General features: G+C 50.8%; 1 protein-coding gene across 1 annotated transcript; it reads left to right on the top strand.

Annotated features, from left to right (window-relative positions):
* The first annotated feature begins 9,763 nt into the window (after positions 1–9,763).
* Positions 9,764–21,936, top strand: TGM4 (transglutaminase 4). Its single transcript, XM_082752314.1, has 14 exons — positions 9,764–9,881; positions 13,742–13,921; positions 14,024–14,130; positions 14,346–14,475; positions 14,841–14,959; positions 15,934–16,041; positions 16,557–16,731; positions 17,227–17,365; positions 17,636–17,739; positions 18,383–18,634; positions 19,333–19,692; positions 20,597–20,766; positions 21,092–21,228; positions 21,599–21,936. Exons 1-14 carry the CDS (start codon positions 9,875–9,877, stop codon positions 21,738–21,740), a joined length of 2,130 nt encoding a protein of 709 aa, XP_082608440.1. The 5' UTR covers positions 9,764–9,874; the 3' UTR covers positions 21,741–21,936.
* Positions 21,937–22,880: the final 944 nt, after the last annotated feature.

Raw genomic sequence — 22,880 nt, 5'->3', positions numbered from 1 at the left:
CTTTTCCCCCTGGTGTGCTCAGAAGTCTTTCCCTCCAAAAAGAGGAATGGGCAAGAAAGGGAGCAGGGTGCTCCCAGTGCCTTTTCTCCATAAACATGGAGAAGGCTTTTTGGGTACCAGCAGGGCTAGGATGAGTAGGATACCTCCCTCCGCTTGGGAAGCAGAGCCTTGTCACATCTGGGGACAGACAGAGGAGGAAGTGTGTCGTGTTTGATTAGGCTGGCTGATACCTGGCAATGGTTGGGTTTGAGTTGGTTTAATTCACATGCGTTGGACAAGCAGAAAGGCAAACATTGGCCAGACTCTGCCTGACATAGGGTCTGGCAGTGACTCAGGGCAGAAGGGGAGTTGCTGCAGCCAACAGCTGAAACAGCAGCGAGCCTGGGGCAACCACGGCTCCTGCATGCCTGAATCCTCCGCTGGAGCTGAAGACAACCGCTAGGAGCACAGGGAAATTAAGGATTAATTATCCTCCCTCATCTGTCTGCAGAGGTGACAACCAAGAGCTGTATATTTCCAAGCATATGAATTCCCATGTGATGGAGAAATAACGAAGGCTGCGAGCCTGATTTGTTTGCCCTGGTGTGTCGCTTTGCAAGCATGACTGACTCCCAGCCAGCTGTAAGCTGTGGCTGCCCTCATGCAAATGGCCAGAGAAGGACCAGACTCTAGTGGTGAGGGAGATTTCTGGCCCACAGATCGCCAAGGGACCCGCTGCACATTGCAGTGCATCCACTTGTGCCTTGTCCCTCGGCTTTGGCTCAACGCATATTAGTTCAAAACTGCCATTTCCTTATTACAGAGTCATTGTTGCATGTCAAGGTCTAGGAGATGTTTGTACATCTGCAGAAAGCTTGGTCAATGTTTCACTTTTGTGATACTTTTAAGGCAGAAGAAGATAAACTAGGACTGTTAGTACACTAAGACTTCATAAATACTTCATGCCCAGAATGGAAACCAGGTTTTTAGCTCCAACACCTGTGGGAGGGAAAGCTTGCTAAGCAAGGTGCATGTTGGAGGTGGAATTCCCCTCTTCTGTGCACGCAGGGTTTGGCCCATGTCTGCTGGTGGTACCTGTCAGCACAGGGCCAGGGCTGCAATCACTGTATAACCAAATGGTGTCCCATCCCTGGAGGTGTTCAAGGCCAGGCTGAATGAGGCCCTGGGCAACCTGATCTAGTGGGTGGCATCCTTGCCCATGGCAGGGGGTTGGAAATAGGTGATCTTCAAGGTCCCTTCCAACCCAAACCGTTCTATGATTCTATGATTTTAAGATTTTTCTTGTAAATAGTTCATGCATGGTCATCCAAAATGCATCTGGAGATGGTCTCAAAAAGCTCAATGACTGGAAGTTTCTACTTACAGGTAATTTAGAGCACACACACAAAATAAAAGTGAAGAGAAACTGATGAGCAAGCTGTTTGAAGACTGAGCAGCTCAAACACGGTCGGTAGACCTTGTAAGATGGCTGAAGATCGCGGCCAACCATAAGACCTTGGCTTACGAGGCCAGAAGGTGGGTTATCCTTATGCTCTCAAGCACTGGCTGTAATGAGCCTTTCCTGCACCTTTCCCTCATCGTCAAACACAAGTCTATTTTTCTAAGCATCCTGTTGACCAGATTCTCCTCCAGCTGGGCTATGCCAGGTCATGCTTCAAACAATAAAACAATCAGGTGCATGGTTAACAGCAACTCTCACAGTGTTGCACACAAAGATTGAAGCAAGCGTTCTTGAGCTAATGGTGAGAAGTGTTTGAAAAATCCCCTATATGAGCAAGGTCCACGAGTATTATATTCTAAGATAAATAACACCTTGTATACCTTCACGGGGAACCAAGCCAAATGAAATGCTAGTTGCAGCTGAACCTTAAAGCATAGTTTGGCTTGATTAGGTAGAGGACTATGCACAAAACCAGAGAAGTGTCCCTGTTGTCATTGCCAGTGAGTCACTGAAACTTGGAAGATTAGTTCAACATTTATCAGTCACAGTGTTTATCAAGATGGCTTACAGGATATTATGTTTACAAGGGTGATATGTAGTAGAAATGAATATGATGAATAAGCGAGATAGATTATCCTGCAGGGTTTGGTGTGTATGACATTCCAAGGGATGCAAATCAATGCCTGCTGTGACCCTCCGGAGACCTTGAACGTTGATGGCATTGCCAGGCTGTCTATGTGCCCCTAATTGCATTAAAACACCGCAAATTGTGGTGCGATTCTTAAGAAGGAAGTCTTGATGACTCAAAAGACAAGAAGAATGGTACAATGGATTTGACCTTGACCATTGCACACAAATGAGTAGCAGTGCTGCTATCCTCATGCTGTCAGCCACACAGCTAGTTTCTGCAGAAAAGGAGCAGCAAGCCTTAGATTGTGTGGTTTGAGAGGTGTGGAGGTGAGCTAAGGTAGGAACTTGCCCATAGGACATCATATCTGCAGCCACCTTCTTCTCAGCCACAAGACAGCCACAGAGGGAACTGTGTGATTAGTAACCAGTGATAAAAAGTGAGGAGTTTACCTCTAAAATTCAAGTGTGCAGAGTATTGCTTCATGAAGTAAAACACAAGAAAGGGTTGCAAGAAGACAACATTTCTGAAAATGTGGTCCTGAGGAAGAAGCTATATGTTTTAGACTGAAGAGGAATATGTTCTAACTTCAACAAAATAGCTGTCAGTCTAGGTTTTCCAGTTCTCTTTCTAAGGTATTTCTGCTTCTAGATCCTTTGACACAAAAAAGACGTCACCAACTTGGCAGTGGGGTCCTGGGCTGTGGGCAGGGTGGGCACTGTCCACCACAGGGCAGTGCCCTCAGGGCCCTGATGTGGTCAGTGGCTCTGTCTGGGATGTTGTGTCCAGTGCTGGACCCCCCAGTTTGAGAGGGGTGTTGGGAAACTGGTGTGGGAGAGGGATACCAAGATGTCAGGGGCCTGTGGAGAGAGGCTGAGGGTGTGGGCTTGTCTGGGTGCTCAGGAGCACCCTCCAAAACAAGGAGGCTCAGGGTGGTGTGGAAGCAGCCAAGATGTGCTTGAAGGGGACTCACAAAGGCAATGGAGCTTCTGTACATCCTCTCTATAGAGACAGACACCACTAGGAGAGGCAGCAGGCACAGTTTGTGTCTTGGGGATTTCAAGAGGGCCATCAGGGGAAACAAAAAAATCACCAGGAGGTCAGTTGCCAAGATGTCAGTCTCCGTCCATGGAGGTTTTCAGTGCTCAGTTGGACAAGACCTCAACTGACCCAACCTAGTGCGTCTTTCGGGTGGGAGCTTGGGCTTTCTGTGACTTGTGGACAGGTTTCCTGGGGAACACCATCCGTAGCTGAATGTGTTTGCCTCCACATTTGGAAGTCCCCATTAAGCGCTGCTGTATTGCAGAAAGGAGGTTCCCCTTGAAATAATGTATGGGTCACCAGAGGCTTGATAGCTAACCATAGAAACCACAAGAGACACTTGCACATGCACTTGTGGCCTGAAAACTGACACTGTCACCTAAGGATAAGGATCCCATCACACTGCTGCTGACAGTGAGGTGCATCTGAGGCTCTGCCCCGCTGAACAGACAGACTGCTGCCTGCAAAGCTCACCGTGGCTCCCTGGGCAGGGTAATGCTGACCAGCTGCGGCAACCCAGCCTGATTTCGGTGAAGCACCTGGTGATGTTGCCCTTGCAGTGCTCAGTCCCATAGCTGCGGGCAGCACTGCAATAATGCACGTACAGCAGGAACACTCAGCATATACATGGCACTTACCCTCAGCAGCCAACCAGCCAGCCTGCTAACTCCCCAGGGACACTTCTTGGTCCTAACTGCTTCAAAACCCTGCTAGTCATCCTGCTTTTTTTTTCCTCAGAGATTAGGGAAAAGTGGTTTCGAATGGCTAGACTGGGAAAGCAAAGAAAACCCTGCACTAACTGCAAAGGCTTCCCAAGCATCTCCCGGGGCTACTGCACGCCCTGGAGGGATTTCTGGTGCTGGGTTAAGCAGTGTCCTGGCACTACTATTGCCCAGCGCAGAGGCTGGGCTGCACCCTGCAGGGACAAAGCCACCACAATAAGTGGGAGGGCGGTGGGAAGAACGGGAGCTGGCAGTACGTGGCGGATAGCACCGCCACTTTTGGGGAGAGGCACGCACATTGCGGACCCATCGCTCAGTGTTCCTCGGTTCGCCCTGCAGTTTCGTCCCACTTGTGGTCGTTGGGGCTGGGGCTTGGATGTGCTCACCTCCTCTGGCAGAAGCAGAGCTGGTACTCTCTGTTCTGTAGCGAGAGATAAGCATTGAGCAACTGTGCTTGGCGCCGCGACCTGCTCTCCGTGCGTGTGCACGGTCTGAGCAGCAGCCAGGGCTTCGGCGTAATTACCAGCAGCACGGGGAGCAGCGAGCTGTGCCCCCGGGGAGGATAAGCCATTACAAATTCCACGTTTCCTGCTGCCAAGCGAATGTTTCCTCATCCAGCGAGGAGGCATTTCTGAGTGACTCGATCCCTTCAGGACACTCCTAGGTTAGGCAACGGGCAGGCAGGGCTCTGCCAGGAACTGGTGCTGCAGGAAGACACTTCGATGCTTCCTAAGAAAGCCAAGTGGGCTGGGAGCTGCTCCAGCTGCCCATCAAAGCGAGAGCTTTGGAGCTCTCACTCAACAGGGCTCTGAAGGGCTATGACCTTGGATGTGTGCAACCAAACACATATCCTGTGGGCGGGAAGGCATTCAGTCACTATTTTCCTTGTTCTATGAAAATGTTGCTTTAATATATAGATAAACTATTTTATCACTGAGTCAATATTTATGCTGTTGATTTCCTTGCCCTCGCCATTTATTTTATTTTTTTTTTAAAACCCTCTCTTACTTTATTTTTCCTCGTGCCTTTTCGTCTTGTTTGCTCGAGGTGTAGGCTGTGGATGTGTGTCCACACTGCAATCAGCCAGCGTGGTCATACTTGCACGCCTGAAGCTGGCTCAGGGCTCAGCGGCGCGAGGGTGGAGTAAGGGCCCTGGAGCAGCCGTACCCACCCCACTGAACCCTTTCCGAGGACATCCTGCAGCAATGTACGGCCCTTCCTTGGGTGGGAGTCCTTCCCCACATCCCAGGTCTCCCGACAGGGTGGGGTGGAGGTGTGAGGAGCAATTCAGCAGGCTAGAACTAGAAAGCAGCTGGTGGTGGTTTGCCACAGGGCTTGAGAAGACCGCAGGTTGGACGGGGAAAGTAAGCTGTGCTGGCTGCACGCTGGCTTCTCCACCACAGGGATGGAGCCACAAGCAAAGCAGGCGCAAAGCAGCTCCAAAACTGAAGGAGCTTCCTCCTCACAGGGAGCAGAATTCACCCAGGGGATTCCTGCCCCCAAGGACACGGCACAAGCTGGTGGTGTTCTTGGGTTCAAGACGGGGACAATTTCATGTGAAAGCAAGCTGAAAGAAGAAGTGGCCGAGCGGAGATATTTTCATCAACTCTTGCACAAAATTCTGAAGAAGCATTTTCTGAGAAGTACCTTCTCCTGATTCACTTCAGTCTGCTACGTAATGTAACTATTTCAGCACTGCAACACGATAACTTGGGGGTTTCCAGTGCAATATTTAAGGCTCAAACCACTGTAATTCTGAAATGCCAACGCCAACTTCCACATTCATTTGTTCCATATACCGGGACTGACCTTCCCTTGTGCACCTCAGCCAGGGAAGGAGAAAGGGCTCCTCAAAAATACCCAGGAAAGGTATTTTAGCACTGTGGCATTTTGGCTTACTGTTAAGGCTCTTCTGTATTTTTGCAGATGGCCTGGCCTAAAGCTTCACTTTCCTTATGATGACCACAGGTCTTCTCTTTCAGGGCAGGGAAGCTGCTACCCAGGAGGTTTTTGCCTGAGTGAGGATTGCCAGGCCATAAGCCGACACACGGTGTATGTGTAGTTTTGGTCCCCGTTGTAAAGCAAAAGGCCTTCTTTGTCTTCTCCAGGAGCAGCCTCTCTGGGTGGTGCTGGGTTGGGCACAGGTACAGGTTTTCATTCCTGCTGGAGGTGAACACCCAAAACTGGGCACCTAAACCTACAACATTAGGTACAAAACCCCTCTTTAAGGTTAAACAAGAAGGTAACAACGGGATTTCCATTACAACCTCATTGGCATCTATTGCATCTCACTTGCCAATGAGAAACTCATTACCAGATGTCTCAGAAACTCATTACCAGTGAGCTGTGGCTAGATGCAATCTGGGCTTGGTCAGCTTACATCAACCCCTGACGTCCGATCTCCTGCCACAAGTCAGCTCATGCAGCATTCGAGGAGAGTTTGCCTGCCGGGAAGACGGGATGCCCGTGGGGCGTAGCCATCAGGCCACTGTCACAGCGTATGTTTAAAGGGCATGAGGGAGAAGGGATCAGATCCGTGCTCCCTCGAGAGTAACAGCATGTCAGGTTCATTACGTGTGAGAGAGGTGTCTCACTCACCATGAGGAAATTCCTAAAGACAGATGCAATGAAGCGGTGAGGGGTGGGCCAAAGCAGCACCAAAAGTAAGACATTGGGCAAATAAGATAGGATGGCCCCTTAGCCATTCATGGTCTGTGCAATTTTTTCCTTTTTTATTTTTATTTATTTTTTTTTTATTCCCCTGGGACTTCTCATTGTTTATAAACCATGGTTCAGGAAGGACTGGACATACGTGGAAGCAGTCCTGCTCTGGTCAAGTGGAAAGCACCCTCTGATTCAGGACCCAAACGCAGGCTGTGTGTGCATCGCTCACCACCCAAAACACCAAGGCTGCCCTTCCTCACCTCTCCCCGCAGCTTCCTGGCAAGGCTGGGAGGGTTTGTCCACCTTCCCAGAGTTCAGAAAGGAAACGTGAGACACTTGTCATTGTTATAGAAAGCAGCTTCCCCATAACCAGACCTGGGGCTGCGAGTGACTAAAGCCATAAAGCGAAGGTTTGGGTTGCAATTCGTGCTCTTACATGACTTCAATATCCTTGGAAATGCTCTAGAAGTTTGCCTTTCTTTCGTCATTTTTGATACACAAAATAAACAAAACCCGGGAAAAGGAAAAGCATGCAAATAGGGGAGCAGCCACTGGGGAATTCTAGTTGTGTTTGTTTGCACTGTATTGCCTTCTTATGCCAGCTAATAAGGTGACTTAACCTTTCTGTAGATAAATAAATGCAGATAAGGCTAATAGCCTCTGGTGTCTGATTTTGCAAGCTGGGAAGTGAATTGCAGGAGCCTGATTGGGGTTTCAGCTTTGCTGAAGTGATAAGTAACAGGCTGGGGACTGACAGGGGGAAAAATTAAAAAATATTTTTTAAAAAAATCTCTTGTTTTTGTTAATTAGAAAAGTGTTGTTTTTTGTTTTTTGTTTTTTATGAGCCTGATTGAAGTGATTAACTGTTATAACAGTTTTGGGGAAAAAAACATCGGAAAGGCTGATATTTTTAACAGCCTGGAGCCAAGGAGGGAAAAAAGCCCCAGTGCTGAACCACAGCCAGTCCCTCCGTCCACTCCATCCAGCAAAGGCAAAAGGAGATTTGCGTGCCGGAAGGATGGAGATCACCTGCTGACAGCACGGAGCAAGCTAAAGTCACGTCTTTGAAAAACATTCCTGCAGTTTAAGTTGAAATCCCTTTGTTCAGACTTTGCCAGCTCCTGTCCCCGAGCGTATTGCAGTTAATGGCCTTCTCTGGCAGCGCAAGTCTGTACAGGCCAGGGGAGGATGCTCCCGTGTGGGAGCGCTGTGCCCTGTGCCAAGTTCAGCGCCGCTGATCTGAGATGTCGCCGAAGCACAGCAGAAGCTAACGGGAGCGGGGAAGACCAGCAGCTGCACAAAGTGAAAGGGGAAGTGAGAGCTGGACCCCATCTGCCAGCATAAACCCCAAATTCCTGCAGACAGTGCCAATGTCAGCTGCCTTTGAAGGCCAAGTAGGTTCATTGCAGGGCAGAACCCACACCCATCTGATTTCGGCAATCTTGCCTTGAACTCTGAGGTTAAAAGTGAGGATCAGAACACGCGTGTTGTCGAAATTAGCCTTTTGCAAAACCCTTCAGGTCTAGAAATATGACTATCCCTGATGAATACACGCCCTGCCTCTACTGACCCTCCAGCACATACCTACATGCATTTTTTTTTTTTCAGGAGCAAAGCGTTACTGACATCAGCCCCTTCCTGTTTGCAAAAATCTGTAGTTTTCGCTGTAAGACTACCATGTCACGACAGTTTGAGCTGTCTTCAACCGAGCATGGAGTGATGTATGTAGCAGGTTGGGACTGGATTGGAAAACGACTGTCATTGACTGCAGATTAAGTGGATTACCCTGTTGCTACAAACAACTGGAAAAGAGTCACGTTTGTTGGGATTGCACGCATCGTTGGTGGTGTTATCGTGTGGGCATTCCGGGCAGAGTTTGCCTCGTCCCATCCCGGTTCTAAACAAGAGTGTCTTTCACCCCTTAGTATGAAAGAAGTGCAGAATAAAAGCAACGCTGAAAGGTGAATTGGAGTTTTAGAGCTTTTTCAATAGAGAGACATTCGATTGCCAGCACGGTGTCTGGCTCTGAATGGTGAGTGATGCTGCAGCTATTGCAAACGCTGCCAGCTCCGATGTTCCTACAGATGTCCTGCGAGATTAGAAGTGCACTGAACCCTCCGTGCCCTGTGATGCCAGTCATGCTCTCAAGCAGGGACATCTAATTTACACCTGCAAGCAAGCCGTGACACGCTCGAAGGGTGGGATCTGCTAACTCAGCACCCGGCTGGCAGCGACATTTCAGCACCAAATGAAACAGGTCCTCCTAAAGCAAATACCCAGCTGCCTGAACTGATGGAGAAAAATGGGTGCCTTCAAAGGCTTCCATGGGGAGATCTTATTCAGGGAGGTCCTACGTTCAGATGTGCCAGCCTCGCAGCCTGAACCCTACGGTGGTCAAAACATGCTTGGCATGGGCTGCTGCCACACAGGGAGGCAGCTGGGATCCGAGGCTGCTCCCACAGCTTGGCCACTCCTTCACTTTTGGGTACTTGGCATGTGTGTATCTCCCTCTGCCCCTGGTCCCTGTGCCCTTGTCAACGTCCACATGGGCCATCAGTTGTCCCCTCGATGGGTTGGGCCCTTCTTTCCCCCTTTGGTCATCCCAAAGAACAGGATGGTGATGGGGTGGCAAAGGAGGCTCCACTGCTTCCAGGGCAGAGACCCCCACCAGCCACCTACAGCTCCTGATACACCACGTTTCTTGCTCCACCTGGACCCAGCTCTGTCTCCTCTCTCCCACCCTCATTCTTCTCCAGCCTCTACCTGACCCCACAGGGAAGGGACCGGTGCCAGGACCTTGGGCTTTTCTGCAGGTGGGAATGCTGGATGTCAGCCCGCAGCTTCATGTGCTTCTGCCCCAAAACCTATGACAGAAACCCCATTAACCTCGAGGAATGTTGGATTGGTCCTAATGGGGAACTCCGATTTCTTAATGAGGAAACGTTTGTGGGCTGCCTCCTAAAGCTAGCCCTAGGGTTGCAGTCCCGGTAGCCTGGATTTCAGGGCATAGGTGCATTCTTGTTACTCATCTAATCCATTTTTTTGCTGTTCGTCAGTGAAGGGTCTGTCCACTTGTCATCCGATTGTGCAAATTCACCTTCCATGTGAGTCGGGATTTAAGTTTCGCTGTTTTTCAGGGTCTGACTATGTGCAGAGGGAGTTGTAGTCATTTTTTTTTTTTTTTTTTCCGCAGGAACTTCCTTTCTCTAACACCACCCCTTGGCAGTGGACCTGCTGACACCTCAGAGCCAGACACTGATAAAAAGGGCAGCCAGCCGTCTTCCTCCTGCATGCTCAGAGGTGAGTGGCAGAGGCTACTCGGGAGCTCAGCAGCCACCAGCACCGCAGACACCCCGGCTCACAGCACCAGCCAGCACCATGACCGGTGAGTTTCGCGATAACGCATGGCAGCTTTGCACTTTGGCAGGTCTCCTGCGCTGAGGATGGGACCTCGAGCAGAGCCGGGGAGACCCATCCATCAGGGAGACCCCGACTGCCACGCATGGGACCTGGGGAAAAAATTTTTGGGTGTTGCTGGGGAAGCGCTGCTTTTGGTTGTGGTTTTGGCGGCTCGGTGAAGCCAGCTGAAAAATGCAACCCAATGTTCGGCGCTTTTCAACAACCTGTAGAAATCTGGCTCTGGCGGCGATCATAGGGAAAAAAAATGTGGTTTTAAAAATCTTGTTGCGTCAAGCTGGAGGGAATTTCTTTATTTCAGGGTACTTAATTGTGTAGATTACTGCTCTTTAGTGCTGGCTGACAGCATCTGTCAGAAGTTTCAGAGTAAATGAGAGGGGATTGATTTGAAATTTTGCCCTGTCCTGTGGCTTGCCCGATTGTCAGAAGATCTTGCAGAGACCTCGAGAGCTGCCTGAGCTCCTGCAGCAGCTGCTGAGCCACCACTGCCTGCGGTCCTGGGGCCACCCCAACCCCAGGGTGCCCACAAACCCCAGGGCATAGCTGGGGAGATCTACGGGAGGGAGGGAGGCTGTGGGTGTCCTGCTGCTGCTCCCAGCCCCTCTGCTTCACACCTCCGCCCCCTGGGTGTGGATGAGCTGAAATTTCCCGGGCAGTCTCTGCTAGCAGCATCTTCGTCCCGGGATGAGTGTTCGCCTGGAGGTTGGGCAAGGATGGGAAGTACACGCAGGTGTCCAAAATTTGCTGTCTCGTGCAGCCGGACCCTGCACTTCCTGCTCCACTTCCCTCCAGAGCAGCCCTTATTTCCACTGAAGCCAGGCAGGCTATAAACACCCTGCCCCAGAACATTAATTTTTACACCCCATTACTGTGACCTACGGATACGGCGTTTGGGGTTGTAATGACGAGGCTGTTAGTCAGGTCATGATGCCTCCATGAGGGATAAATCATGAAACTAGGAGAAAAAAAAATATAAATGTATAATATAAATCTATATCAGAGCATCTCTCTGCTATAAACCATGAATTCCTGTGCTCACAGCTGGGGTGCCTGCAGGCAGCAGGGGAAGGCAGCCCAAAACAGGGCTGCCCGGAGAGGGCGGGTGCTGGCGAAGCCTGTTGGGACGCAGAGAGGGAATGCTGCCACCCGGCTCCCTGGCATTCCTCAGCGTGGAAGGCCATGCCAACCAGATCATAGGGCACTGTATGTGTGCTTTCTCAGAAATAAGCGTGGCACAACTGGCACGCAGCCCTGGGCAGTCGCAGCTCCCCAGCGCAGCGCTCGGACCTGTCAGGGTGTGCTTCAAAAAACTAATAATAATTAAAAAAAATCTCTGCACATTTTTCTCTCAGCATCCTCAACATCAGTGATATCCAAAAAGAAAAAAAAAAAAAAAAAAGAAAAAAAAAAAAAAGAAAAAGTTTAAAATATAGTCCCTTAGTTAGGAAAGCCAAATGGATTCCTTGAGCAGCGGGAGGCTGTGTTTGGCTCCCACTTCCCATCCGAGCATCTCAGCCCGGCAAGGGCTCACCAGAGCTTTAGAAAGGAGCAGGAGCAAGCAGCCCTGGTTCTGAGGATTAGTTGATTCTGAGGAAAAGCCACTTCTACTTCACCAATGGGGCTGGACAATTCCTGCTGAAATTTTTGGCATCCGCCACGCCCCATCATGCAAAGCATGAGCCCGAGATTGGCATTTGGCATGGAGCAAGCAAACACAAAGTCCTCCAAAAGGCAGTCAGCGAGTGAAAGCCGATGGTTAATTTTAAGTCTACTTGCTGTGTTTCGGATAATTCTTTCACCTTTAAGATAAATGTGGTTTATAAAGTAAACAGGAGGGAATCCAGGGAGGCAGGAGCCTGGTGTGGACCGCTGCACGGTACGCTTGGTGTGCTCAGAGCTGTAGTCACTGTGCAGCACAGGTCAGAGCTATTGCAGCCTTGTTTGCAGCTTTGACTTCAGCCTCGATCCCAGCCTGTTGTGGACCCAGCCCCTCCTGCAGCCTCTCTCCCACGGCGCTGCCTGTGCAGCAGCCACCAGCAGATCGCAGCCTCCCCGACGCTAGGGCTGGCTGTTGCTGATGCTCGCCTTGGCGCGGTTGCTGGGTGCCGTGTAAAACTGTCAAGCCGTTTTGTGACCTAATCCCTTAAGCCATTATACCTTTGACTGCTTTATTCCTAAGTTATCGCAAGCCTTTTCAAATTTCCTGACTCTCCCACATCTGTGTCTGAATCACTCGTGAGCCCAGTGCTTGTTTAACACTGCTACTCCCTGCTGTTTACACAGTATTTAGCCTCTAAGGAGGCTTCATGGGCAGAGACAAGACAAGGTTTGACACTTCCAAAGATATGTAGCCACGTCCTGGCATGCTCTGGATTTTCCTGCCACGCCTGGGCAGCCTCCCAAAGCCTGGCACAGGAACCCCCAGGTCCACACCTTGATGGAGAGCAGAGGGCTCTCTTTGTTCCTGCATGGAGAAGCCAAGTCGATGGGGGAAAAAAATATCCTTGCAAAGGTTCACGTGCACAGGCTGCCTTTAGAGGTTGATTAATGACATCTGTGATATTATTTGGGAATATTTTTGGAGGAGAAACATGAAGAACCAGCCTCAGTGTCCTGAGGAGCCCCATCTCCCAGGTCTTAGGCAGCCCCAAGACACAGGCAGCTCAGCGGTCATCAGGGGGAACCACATTTGGTTCACTTCCAGCTTGGCTGCGTGCGCTACATCCTGCCAGGAGCAATTACAGCTGCTGTTAATCATTATCTGATAATCATGACGGATGCATTCAACACCAATATAAGGCGAGTCTTTGACTCGGAGGTAAAATCACAGCAGCTGGGATTAATTTTTAAGCTGCCCCGTGCTATCGGGGGCCACTTGGGAGCACCACCTTTGAATGTTATTAAATCTCCTCCTCCTCTGACTGCTGCTGCTGCTGCTGTTAAATACCTGCAGTAACAAAGACCCATTTGTAGCACTCCAGGAGTTGCCCCTCCTCATGCTCAGCATGGCACGGGCACACAGCAAACAGGATGTGTTGGTGTCACCACGAGCAGAGCAGCTGGGCTGGTGGGGGAAAGCAGGAGGGGACGCTGTGGGGGTCAGGATATTTGGGGGGCTGCACTATGGGGGTGATCCAGGAGCATAGCAGCAGCTGCAGGGATGGGACGTGGGTGTGCTGTCCCCGCTCTGTTTCCCAGGACCATTGCAAAAACAAGAGTTTCGGTGTTGCAACAAAACTGGCAGTAGTGGCATCTTCCTGGACAGCAGGAGCTGGCTCTCAGGGGTTGGCACCTCTTTGGGGACAGGGCTGTGCAGGGAAGGGTGTTGCCTAGTGTCAAGGGAACCAACATGAGGAAAATGCATTGCTGTGTGTAGAGTGCCTGGGGCACCGTTCCCTTTGGCATCTGCTCCACAGCTGCAAAAACAAAAAAAAAAAAAACAAAAGAAGAGGAAAAAAAAGAAAAAGCAAAATAATAAAAAGGTGTTTCTGTGTCAAGGCCAAGTTTGCTTTGTGGTAAAGCAGCCACTCTGTTGCAGGAGGGTGGTTCTGGTCACTGCCAGCACAATTCCCTGGTCCCCCATGCCTGGATCATGAGCTGGGGTGCTCCAGACCCAGGGGTAGGAGCGAGGGTGGCATTGCTTTTTGCTCTTGTGCCATCTGCTCATCATTCCCCTGATGAGCAGCCTCGCAGGATCACCATGCACCCAGATGTTTTCATGACCCACACAGCTCTGACAGGGAGAAAACTGCCTGTGCTGACCAGTTTACCAACACCCCCTCCTCATTTCTTCTTTTTTTTTCTCCCTCTCCACACACGATCTTCCAGAGAGCGACCTGAAGGTCACCAACGTTGACTTCCTGAAGAGCCAGAACTCGGCCCAGCACCACACGGATGCGTACGAAACGACGAGCCTGGTGGTGCGCCGAGGACAGGCTTTCCTGCTGCAGCTCACCCTCAGCAGGGCGCTGCGGGCCAGCGACAAGCTGGCGCTGCATTTCAGCATAGGTAAGCCTGGCACAAAACAGGAGAGCCCCCGGCACCTCTCTGTCCCTGCAAACCCATGTAACGTGTTGTGTTTTTTTTTTTTTTTTTTTTTTTTTTTTCCAGGGGAGAGGCCGATGAAGCCCCTGGGGACCCTGATGTCACTCAACCCCAGGAGCACGAGGGACACCAGTGGGTGGCACATCACCATCGCCAAGACCAGCGGCACAGAGGTAGGGCACGGGGCAGCACTGGGAGCAACTGAGCAAGCCCCCAGAGCCCCCATCCTGCTTTGCCTCTGCCCCGTGGTTTTTGACGGGCAGCAGCTTTGCCCCATTTAATTTCCAGCCCTCCTGCTGGGCATGCAGGATGCACCCCATCCCCGCGGTGCTGCATCAGTGCCATCGCGGAGGGTTGGTCATGTCCTGTCTCCTTGTCACCTCCCCAGTGCCTGCTGTCCGTCACCAGTGCAGCTGATGCCCCGGTGGGAAAATACGGCCTGAGCGTGAAGACTGGATCTAACGTTTACAAGCCCGAAAACAACACCGTCTACCTTCTGTTCAACCCCTGGTGTGAAAGTAAGGAGGGCGGTCCAGCAACTGGGGTTATGATTACTGCTGTGCGGGACTGTCCCTGGGGGAGCTTCTCCTCTTCTTCTTCCTATGTGCATCCCCTCTTCTCCCTAAAATGCTGCAAGCAGCATCCCCCTGGAGCAAGAGCCATGAGCCAGCTCCTTGCTGGGGAGCCCTTGGAGCTTAAAATAAAGAGTAGTCTTAGAGGAAACCCTTCAACGATAGGCAGAAAAGCATGAGTACTGAGCAGCCATCAAGTGGTGTGAGCACTACAGACCTCCAGCTCCCACTGCTTCACTTTCCAGGAAAATCTTCGTATAGTAGGTGTGAAAAATCAACTAACATCTACATTTTTTTTTTTTTTTTGTCAGCTGATATCGTCTTCCTGTCCAATGAGGCTGAGAGAAATGAGTATGTGCTCAATGATACGGGTTACATCTATGTTGGGTCTGTATACAGCATACACGGTAGACCCTGGAATTTTGGGCAGGTAAGGCACAGCCCTCCCCTTGGCCTTATTACCCCTATTCACTCTTTCTGTTTGGCATTTGTTTAAATGAATCCATAAACAGTCTAAGCCCATGAGCAGCTCAAAGTACTTGAGTAATCCCCCCAGTGTCACTGGAAAAGCTCGCCTGCTTAGAGTAATCTTTCCACTCAAGCATTTTCCCCAGCCCTGGCCTGAGAACAGAGCTTAGTAGCATATTTGTAATCAGATTGGCAGACCCCTGGCAAAGGCTATGGAGACTGAGAATGGAGCATTTCTGGCCAAAAGGTTCCCCTAAGGCATACTCCCTGCTCTGGCAGTCGTGGAGTGCAGCGAAAGTCCTCACAGTTATGACTTTTCCCACAAAAGTGCCAAAGGGCATTGTCCATAGGGCTGTTCTTACCCTAACTGGAGAATTGACACTGATATTTTGCCAAGTTTCAGTGTGTAGGATATCTGACATCTCTACGAGCTCAACCTAAGGCAGCCTTAATTGCTAATTAGGAAACTTTTGCTATCATATTTTGCATTTAGGTACTCTTTTTTTTTTTTTTTTTTTCTTTTTTTCTTCTCCAGTATATTTCGTACCTATGCCAATAGACTGAATATCTGTAGCTGTCTTGAATTTTCATTATTCAAGTGAGTAATGTCCAAGGCTTCAGGGAGATGACTTACGTGACTTAGGACTACTCACAGGAGTAAAGAGTTGCTGGGTCAGGTTCCACCTATGCTTGCAAGACACATGGCACAGGCTTTTTTCACTCATGGTGGGTTTTCATTTAAGCCCTTCTTTGGAGAGAACAGCTTTAGGATGCCCCATGGGCTCCAGAACTAGGTTCATTCAATATTGACAAGGAAGTTCAGAAGTTGGGTCTAGTCAGACGGTTTCCTTCAAGTACCTAGGTAGACTTCATGTTGATTGAGAAAATTCTCTTTCAGAGATGTGTAAAAATTTCTCCATTTTCTTTCCAAAACAGTTTGAGGAATCCATCCTGGATGCCTGCATGTACCTGCTGGACAAAAGTAAACTGAAGATGAGCAGTAGAAGGGATCCTGTGATTGTGTCCAGAGCCATGTCTGCTTTGGTATGGTTCTCTCAGAGCAGAAGTGATTTGCCCCTCCTGCTTTCCCTCCTCCTTCTTGCTTGCTATTTTCTTCCTTGGGGATTTGAACACCATTTCAGGATGAATCCAAAACTGCAAGGAAAGAGCCAGAGGCATTTTGGGTGGAGGGAAGAGGCAAGCAAAATACATTTCCTTGTCTCTAAAGCTTGCAGCTGCCCTGATGGTTGTCCTTCCCTAGCCAACACTGTGTTTTGAGGGGCAACTTCTCTCTGTGGTGGGATCCTTCTGGGATCCCTGGACTCTAGGATGCAAAATGCAGTGTGTGCTATGGCTGCCCCAAGCAGCAGTGCCACCTCCCTCTCTGGATATCCAGAGATCTGGATATCTGGAAACTCTGGAGTGTCTCCAAGCAGGGAAGCCCCCAGCTGGTGTCAGCAGCCTTGTTGGAGAGTTGTGAACCAGGCATGGACCCCAAGGTTTAAACCTCATTTTGCCTCATCCCTGAATCTGTCTCTTCTGCATGTGTGTGGCCATAGGTGAATGCCAATGATGAAAACGGAGTCCTGCTGGGGAACTGGTCGGGGAAGTACGAAAACGGGACCTCTCCCATGGAATGGATCGGGAGCGTTGCCATTTTGCAGCAGTATTACAAGACGAAGAAGCCAGTTGGTTTCGGTCAATGCTGGGTCTTCTCAGGAGTCCTCACTACAGGTAAAGGGTGAACTGTCTCTCTGCCTGATATCCTAATTACTGCGCTAGTGACCCAAATTACCACACCCCCAGGCTCCAGAGGTGGTGGGGAAACCTCTACATGCTCTTGGTCCTAGTGTTTTCATGAAGGGGTTGAGGCATCTGTCATGTAAGGAGGGAGCTGGGACTGCTCAGCCTGTTGTGGAGAAGGCTCAGAGGTCTGATCCATGGGTACAAATACCCCACGGGAGGGAGTGAAGCCATCAGAGCCCAGCTCTTCCTAGCAGTGCCCCATGCCAGGACAAGAGGCGATGGGCACAAAATGGAGGACAGGAGGCTCCCTCTGAACACCAGGCAGCGCCTCTGTGCTGTGTGGGCTGTGGGGCACTGGTGCAGGTTGGGGATCCCTCCTTGGGGATATTCAGAAGCCACCTACCGGCTCTAGGTGGCCCTGCTTGAGCGGGGGCTTGGGTGAGGTGATTTTGTGACCCCCTGGTTTGTCTGTCCCTGTCACAGTCATGCGCTGCCTGGGGATCCCAGCCCGGAGCGTGAGCAACTTCAACTCGGCTCACGACACAGACGAGAACCTGAGAGTTGACGTCTACCTGAACGAAAAGGGAGAGAAGCTGAAATGGATGTCCGTCGACTCTGTCTGGTACGGACAAAGAGGGCCAACCCTTCCTAGCCCCCCCCCTGTGCCATGCTGCCCTGCAGTGCTGCGCTCCCCAGCCCCAGCAGCCTTTCCTCTGACTGCTTCCCTACTGCCTCGGGTTTGTTGCTGGGGAGAGAGAGAAAGCTCACAGGGTTTCATAGGGCTACATGCAAATCCCCATTAAACCTGCCCTCTGGAAGGACTAAGCCGAGGAGATCACAGCTGCTGCCTATAACAGTGCACTCCTTTTCTTTGCAACCCGAACTCTTGCAGGAACTTCCACGTGTGGAACGATGTCTGGATGAAGCGGAAGGACTTGCCTTCAGGGTTTGATGGCTGGCAGGCAATCGATTCAACCCCTCAGGAGCAAAGCCAAGGTAGGATTGGCCTAGGAAGGCTCTTCTGCAATTCCTGAGGGTGTCAGGGATGCTTTGTGTGGAAATTGTGGTCCCCAGTCAGCAAAGCACATGCTGCCCCTGCGCATCTTCCCGCACCCAGGCAGTGACACCCTAAAGCTGGTGGTCCCACTCCTGCCATCTCAGCCCAGGAAGGAGGGAATGGTGTTTCCTGGCAGGCAGAAAACAAGCCTAGTAGGATACTGTGGGGATGTGAATGTGTAAATAAACATGTTTTTGTGCTGGCAAAACATTTTTGAGGGCCTCAGATTCAGGGTGCATCTAAAGATGGTGTGGCCATGGGTGCATTGACATTGAGTGGGCTTGAGTGAGTTTGGACCTGTGAAAATCAGCCAGTACCTAGGGCGGGGAAGGGAGCCCAGCCTTGGCAAAAGCACCCCAGATGATTTAAGTGGTGGAAAACATGTAAAAGCTCTTATCAGACTTTGTTCCTCTATAAAATAAATACCAGACAGCTATTGTAGGGGAATTTGGGCTTTATAGCTGGGTTGAAGGAGTATTTGCTACTAAAACTGGCCACATAACCCTTTTCAGGGTGGTAGAATAAAAGTTGGAGGCTCTGCTCATGTTTGACAAGGCAAATGGTGTTGAATGTGATTTTTAGGTATTTTCCAGTGCGGCCCATGCCCACTGAAGGCCATCCGAGACGGGGAGGTGTATTTGCCCTACGACAGCAAGTTTGTGTATGCCGAAGTGAACGCCGACAAAGTCTACTGGCGTGTCACGGAGGAGAACGGCAGGAGGAAGTACGTCAAGCTGAACGTGGAGAGCCAGAGCATCGGCGCCAACATCAGCACAAAAGCCGTGGGGCAGAACCGTCGGGAAGACATCACCCGGCAGTACAAGTTCCCTGAAGGTGACTGCCCCCATCTCCCAAAGCAGTGCTGAGGAGGTCCCTGGCTGCGTGGGTCACCCCACAACGCATCTGCTGTGTCAAACCCACCCCATCAGGGATGGAGAGCCAGGGAGGCAGCTCTGCTCCCAGGCATCTTCATGGCTGCAGTGACATCTATAGGCTGCTCATCGGGGACAGGAGTGAGCAAGCCTGCAGGCTGTGGGAGAGAGGGGCTGAGTGACAAACCTGGTGGTCTGACACACTGCAGCTTCTTTCTTTCCTTCTTTCCTTTCCATTCCCCACAATGTATTGGAAAAAAAAAGATGATGATAACTCCCTCCCCATGGTTCTCCCTGCCTCAGATCCAGCCATGCTGGATTACTGAACCCTTCCCTTTTATGTTCCCATAACTACAAGTCCATAGCTTTCATATGGACTATTAAACCCTTCCCCCTGAGGAGTGGGAACATCTCAGGCTAGAAAATTTAAGGAGTATCAAGCCTCTAAAAGTGACTTCCTTGGGGAAAATTTTTCCAGAAGCTCACTGGTCCAAAATGCTACCAGTGGTGACATAAACAAAGGGGGTGTCCTGAGCTGAGGCTGGAGGTGGTTGGTGCCCAGACAGCTCAGCAGCAGAAGCATGAATCAAGGGAAGGGAAGGTGGTTTTGGCTGAGGGTACTGGGATACAGCTCTCAAACAGCTTTTTTCCTTCACCCAGGCAGCTCACAGGAAAGGGCATCCATGCAGAAAGCGAATTCCTACCTACAACCTTCAGGGCTGGTACCTCGTTCAGGCTTCAGTGCGATTCGTCCCATGTCTGCGGGCTTAGACAACGTGGATGGCAGGGCTTTTGTCCAAGATGAGGTGGTCCCCAAGAGCGGGGTCGAGCTTGCGATAACCAACGAAAAACCTTTGTATCCTGGTGAACCCATCGAAGTGGTCATCACAGTGAAGAGCACTGCTGCTGGGAGCTGGACCGTGGCTCTTGCTGGCTCCTGCCAGCTGCAGTCCTACACTGGGAAAGTTGATGCCAACCTTGGATATATCAACGAGACCGTCAAGCTGGAAGGCAAATCCGGTAGGCATGGGTATTGTGATATGTTTTATAGGTTATTTAATGTGACAGTCTGGGGTTTCACTCGAGCCAATGCATAACTATAGGTCAGCACACGGCTCAGCTGCACAAAGAGCAGAAATTGCCTGCCTGTCACCTACCTCTCTTGCAGCTGCATTTGGGAGTCTTAGTTATGAACTGTGATCCCATTGCAGAAGGGTTCAAAACTCAAAGGCTCTGTGATGATTAGAAACCATCAGTGTGGTCAGACAGACATCTGCACTGTGCAGGTGAGGCATGCACCACTGCAGTCCTCACTGCCTGAGCATCAAGCAGCAGAGACCCCAGCACAGGATTTGGACAGCTGAACATCTCAGCCTTTTTTTTTCTCTTTAATTATTTTTTTTAATTTTACTTCCTTGGTCATGCTGCTGTAATGTCAATGAGCTGGCTGTGACGCTAGTGAGTGACATTTCCTGAATTCTTTACCCAAGCAAACTCCAGTTGAAGGGCTGCCTGCCCGCCTGGTCCCCCCAGGGCTGTTTGCTGCTTGTTGCGTATCTTGGAGCAACCTGGGTTGTATCGCTGATCCCCAGCAGTGTGACTGCAATGTGCCAAAGAAGACACTAACGAGCAATGAATAATTAACAACACTTGCTCATTCCAAGCATGAGTCACCCTTGGAAAAAAAAAAAAATGTTAAAAAAATCTTTGCTGCTGGTGCTTTCTGAGCGAGCCTGAGCCAGCATTTGCTTTGGGGGAGATGGGATGTGCAGGGCATCACCTGCTGGCTGCCCGGCCAGGAGCAGGGTGGCCTCAGGAAACGTGCTTTGTCCTGTGTTCCTCCAGGCACTGCCACCAGCGCCAACCCTACCACGGGTTCCTGGGTGCCATAAAGAGTGATAAAGTCATGTTCTCCCTCCCACAGAGGTGCGCGTCCCTCTGAAGATCAAGCCTGATGCATACATGAAGGCACTGGCTGCAGCGGAAGACGAAGAGCACATCCACGTCACCGCCATTGCCGAGATCCAGGGGACACCCGAGAAGCTGACCAAGGAGGAGGCGCTGAGCTTTGAGTACCCCCCCATCCAGGTCCAGGTGAGGCAGCAAACCCAAGACTCAGCTGGGATTAGGGTCTCAGCTCTGCTGGCATCCTGGGCAAAAGTCCCAAAACTGTAGGGAAAATGTAACGAAACTGGGCAGCAGGAAGGGTGAGCAGGGTCACCCTGTGCGTGGTAGTGCTGCGAGAAGGCACCCATGTCCCCTCCCATGACCCCGATGCAGACTGGTCTCCTGGGGCTGCACCAGCTCCATTGCACAGGTGCTCCAAAATCAAGGGGGTTGTGCAGAAAACACCCTGCCTTGGCAGAGCGAACCAGCAGCATCTCCGGCGTCCTTAACACCTCTTTTCCTCTTCTGTCAGATGCCAGAAACAGCGAAGCTGAACAAGGACTTCACCTGCGCCTTCATCTTCAAGAACAAGCTGAATGTGCCCCTGGATAACTGCAAGCTGATGGTGGAGGGCTTGGGCATGTTTAAGATGGCAACGTTTGAGGAAGGGTAAGGAGAGGCTTGGAGCAGTCCTGAGCCCCACGTAGCTTATGAGCATGGCAGAATGCCCTTTCCTGCTCATCTTTAACTTTCCCTTGACAAATCAGTTAGGGACTTCATGCAATGTAGCCCTTCAAAGCCACGTCCAAAATAGTACCATGGGCTCACAGCCTGGGGGAGGTCTCTGTAGGCTGCCAGGGCCACCAGGCAGTGCTACCGTGCCAAGCCCCGCTCACTGCACTTTGGTCATGGGAAAAGGGGCAGACTCATGCTAAGCATAGACAGTGGCTTTTTCTTTACGACAAACCATGAGAAATTGGCTAATGAGACCCGTGATGTGCAAGAAGCTCATGCTGGGACCGCTTTCCTTTCTCCTCAGGGATGTGCAGCCTGGTAGGATCATTAAGTCCGAAGTAATCTGCACTCCGACAAGAGCAGGAGAGAAGAAAATCGTGGCCAAGCTAACCTCAAACCAGGTCAAAACGATTTCGGTGGAGAAGGCCATCACCATCACCCACTAGGAGCGGTGCCTCAGCAGGGACAGAAGAGGACCCTGGATGTGCCACAGCCGCGCTCCGCTGCCGCCGCTTGCCTCCTTGATTGCGGGATAGCGCTTGATGAGCAAAGAGCAAAAATCCCATTAAGTGAAGGGAATTACGCTGACATAAAGGGCATAGCTGCTTTGATTGCAGCTCACTGTGATTCAATAAAGATCATTGAAATCGACATACTGACTGTGTGGCTGATATCTGTGCTGGAGCAGGGGGTGTTTTGCAGCTGCTGTGGGCCCACCAGGCTGCCCAGACCCCACTGCACCAGGGCTTAAGAAACATTTTAAGTAATTCTCCCCTGGGCCATGCTTCTCCCACCCCACTGGAAAACGCTTCAGCCAGCAAAAGGAGGAAACCTGGCAGAGTCTTCCCCAAACACCATTTGTCATGCATCTTCCTCCCCTCCCACCCACTTCCATTTCCTTTTTTTGGGGGAGGGGTGGGGAAGAATTGGGACCGGGAGATTTTTGGAAGAAGTACCATCCCCAACACCATTCCCAGAGCTCTGGTCGAAGTATATCACCTCTGCTTCTCCCCTCCCACCCCAAATAGTGCTGGGGGACAGGAGGGCAGCGTATGTCTGGAGCACTTCCAGCCACAGTGCAGGGAAGGTGACAGCAGCTGTGCATAGCTGGAGCTGCACACGCCCCCAGATCTCAGAGCTCAGATAAGGGAGGTTTCAGTATTTCTGTGAGAAAAGAGCAAATGGAGCCACGCAGTAGCAGAGGCTTATTATTTCTGCATCTTAAAAAGCAAATGCTTGAGCCTTAGGGCTGCACAGCAGGAAAAAGAAAGGGTAACGCTGCCAGGCTGCCCACGCAGGGTGGGTGCAGCAAAGGGGGTGCTGCCCGTGGGGAGAACGTGGCACAAGACCCATTCATCCCCATCCCATCTTGCCACGAGATGAAATATGTTTTGCATTAAGACCTAATCTTTCCCCTGGGCCTCTCAGCTCTCTGCTTTGAAATTTCCTCATTTAGCCAAGTAAACAAGGCGGCTGTTGACTAGCAAGCAGCCGAAAACAAGCAGTGGGCAGCCCCCTACTTTGCACCCAAGGCAGTGCCCAGCTCCAAGGGCATGCCAGGATCCGACCCCATGGACAGGTACAAC

Source organism: Aythya marila (assembly GCF_965140915.1).
Source record: "Aythya marila genome assembly, chromosome: 2".
Lineage (NCBI taxonomy): Eukaryota > Metazoa > Chordata > Aves > Anseriformes > Anatidae > Aythya > Aythya marila.
This window is presented reverse-complemented; position numbering and strand designations above follow the sequence as displayed.

Bases quoted from the DNA above. Each gene is read 5' to 3' on its own strand.
- TGM4 (XM_082752314.1), top strand. The intron at 16,042-16,556 runs GTATGGTTCTCT...GTGTGGCCATAG, and splicing joins CCAGAGCCATGTCTGCTTTG to GTGAATGCCAATGATGAAAA. The intron at 19,693-20,596 runs GTAGGCATGGGT...TCCCTCCCACAG, and splicing joins CAAGCTGGAAGGCAAATCCG to AGGTGCGCGTCCCTCTGAAG.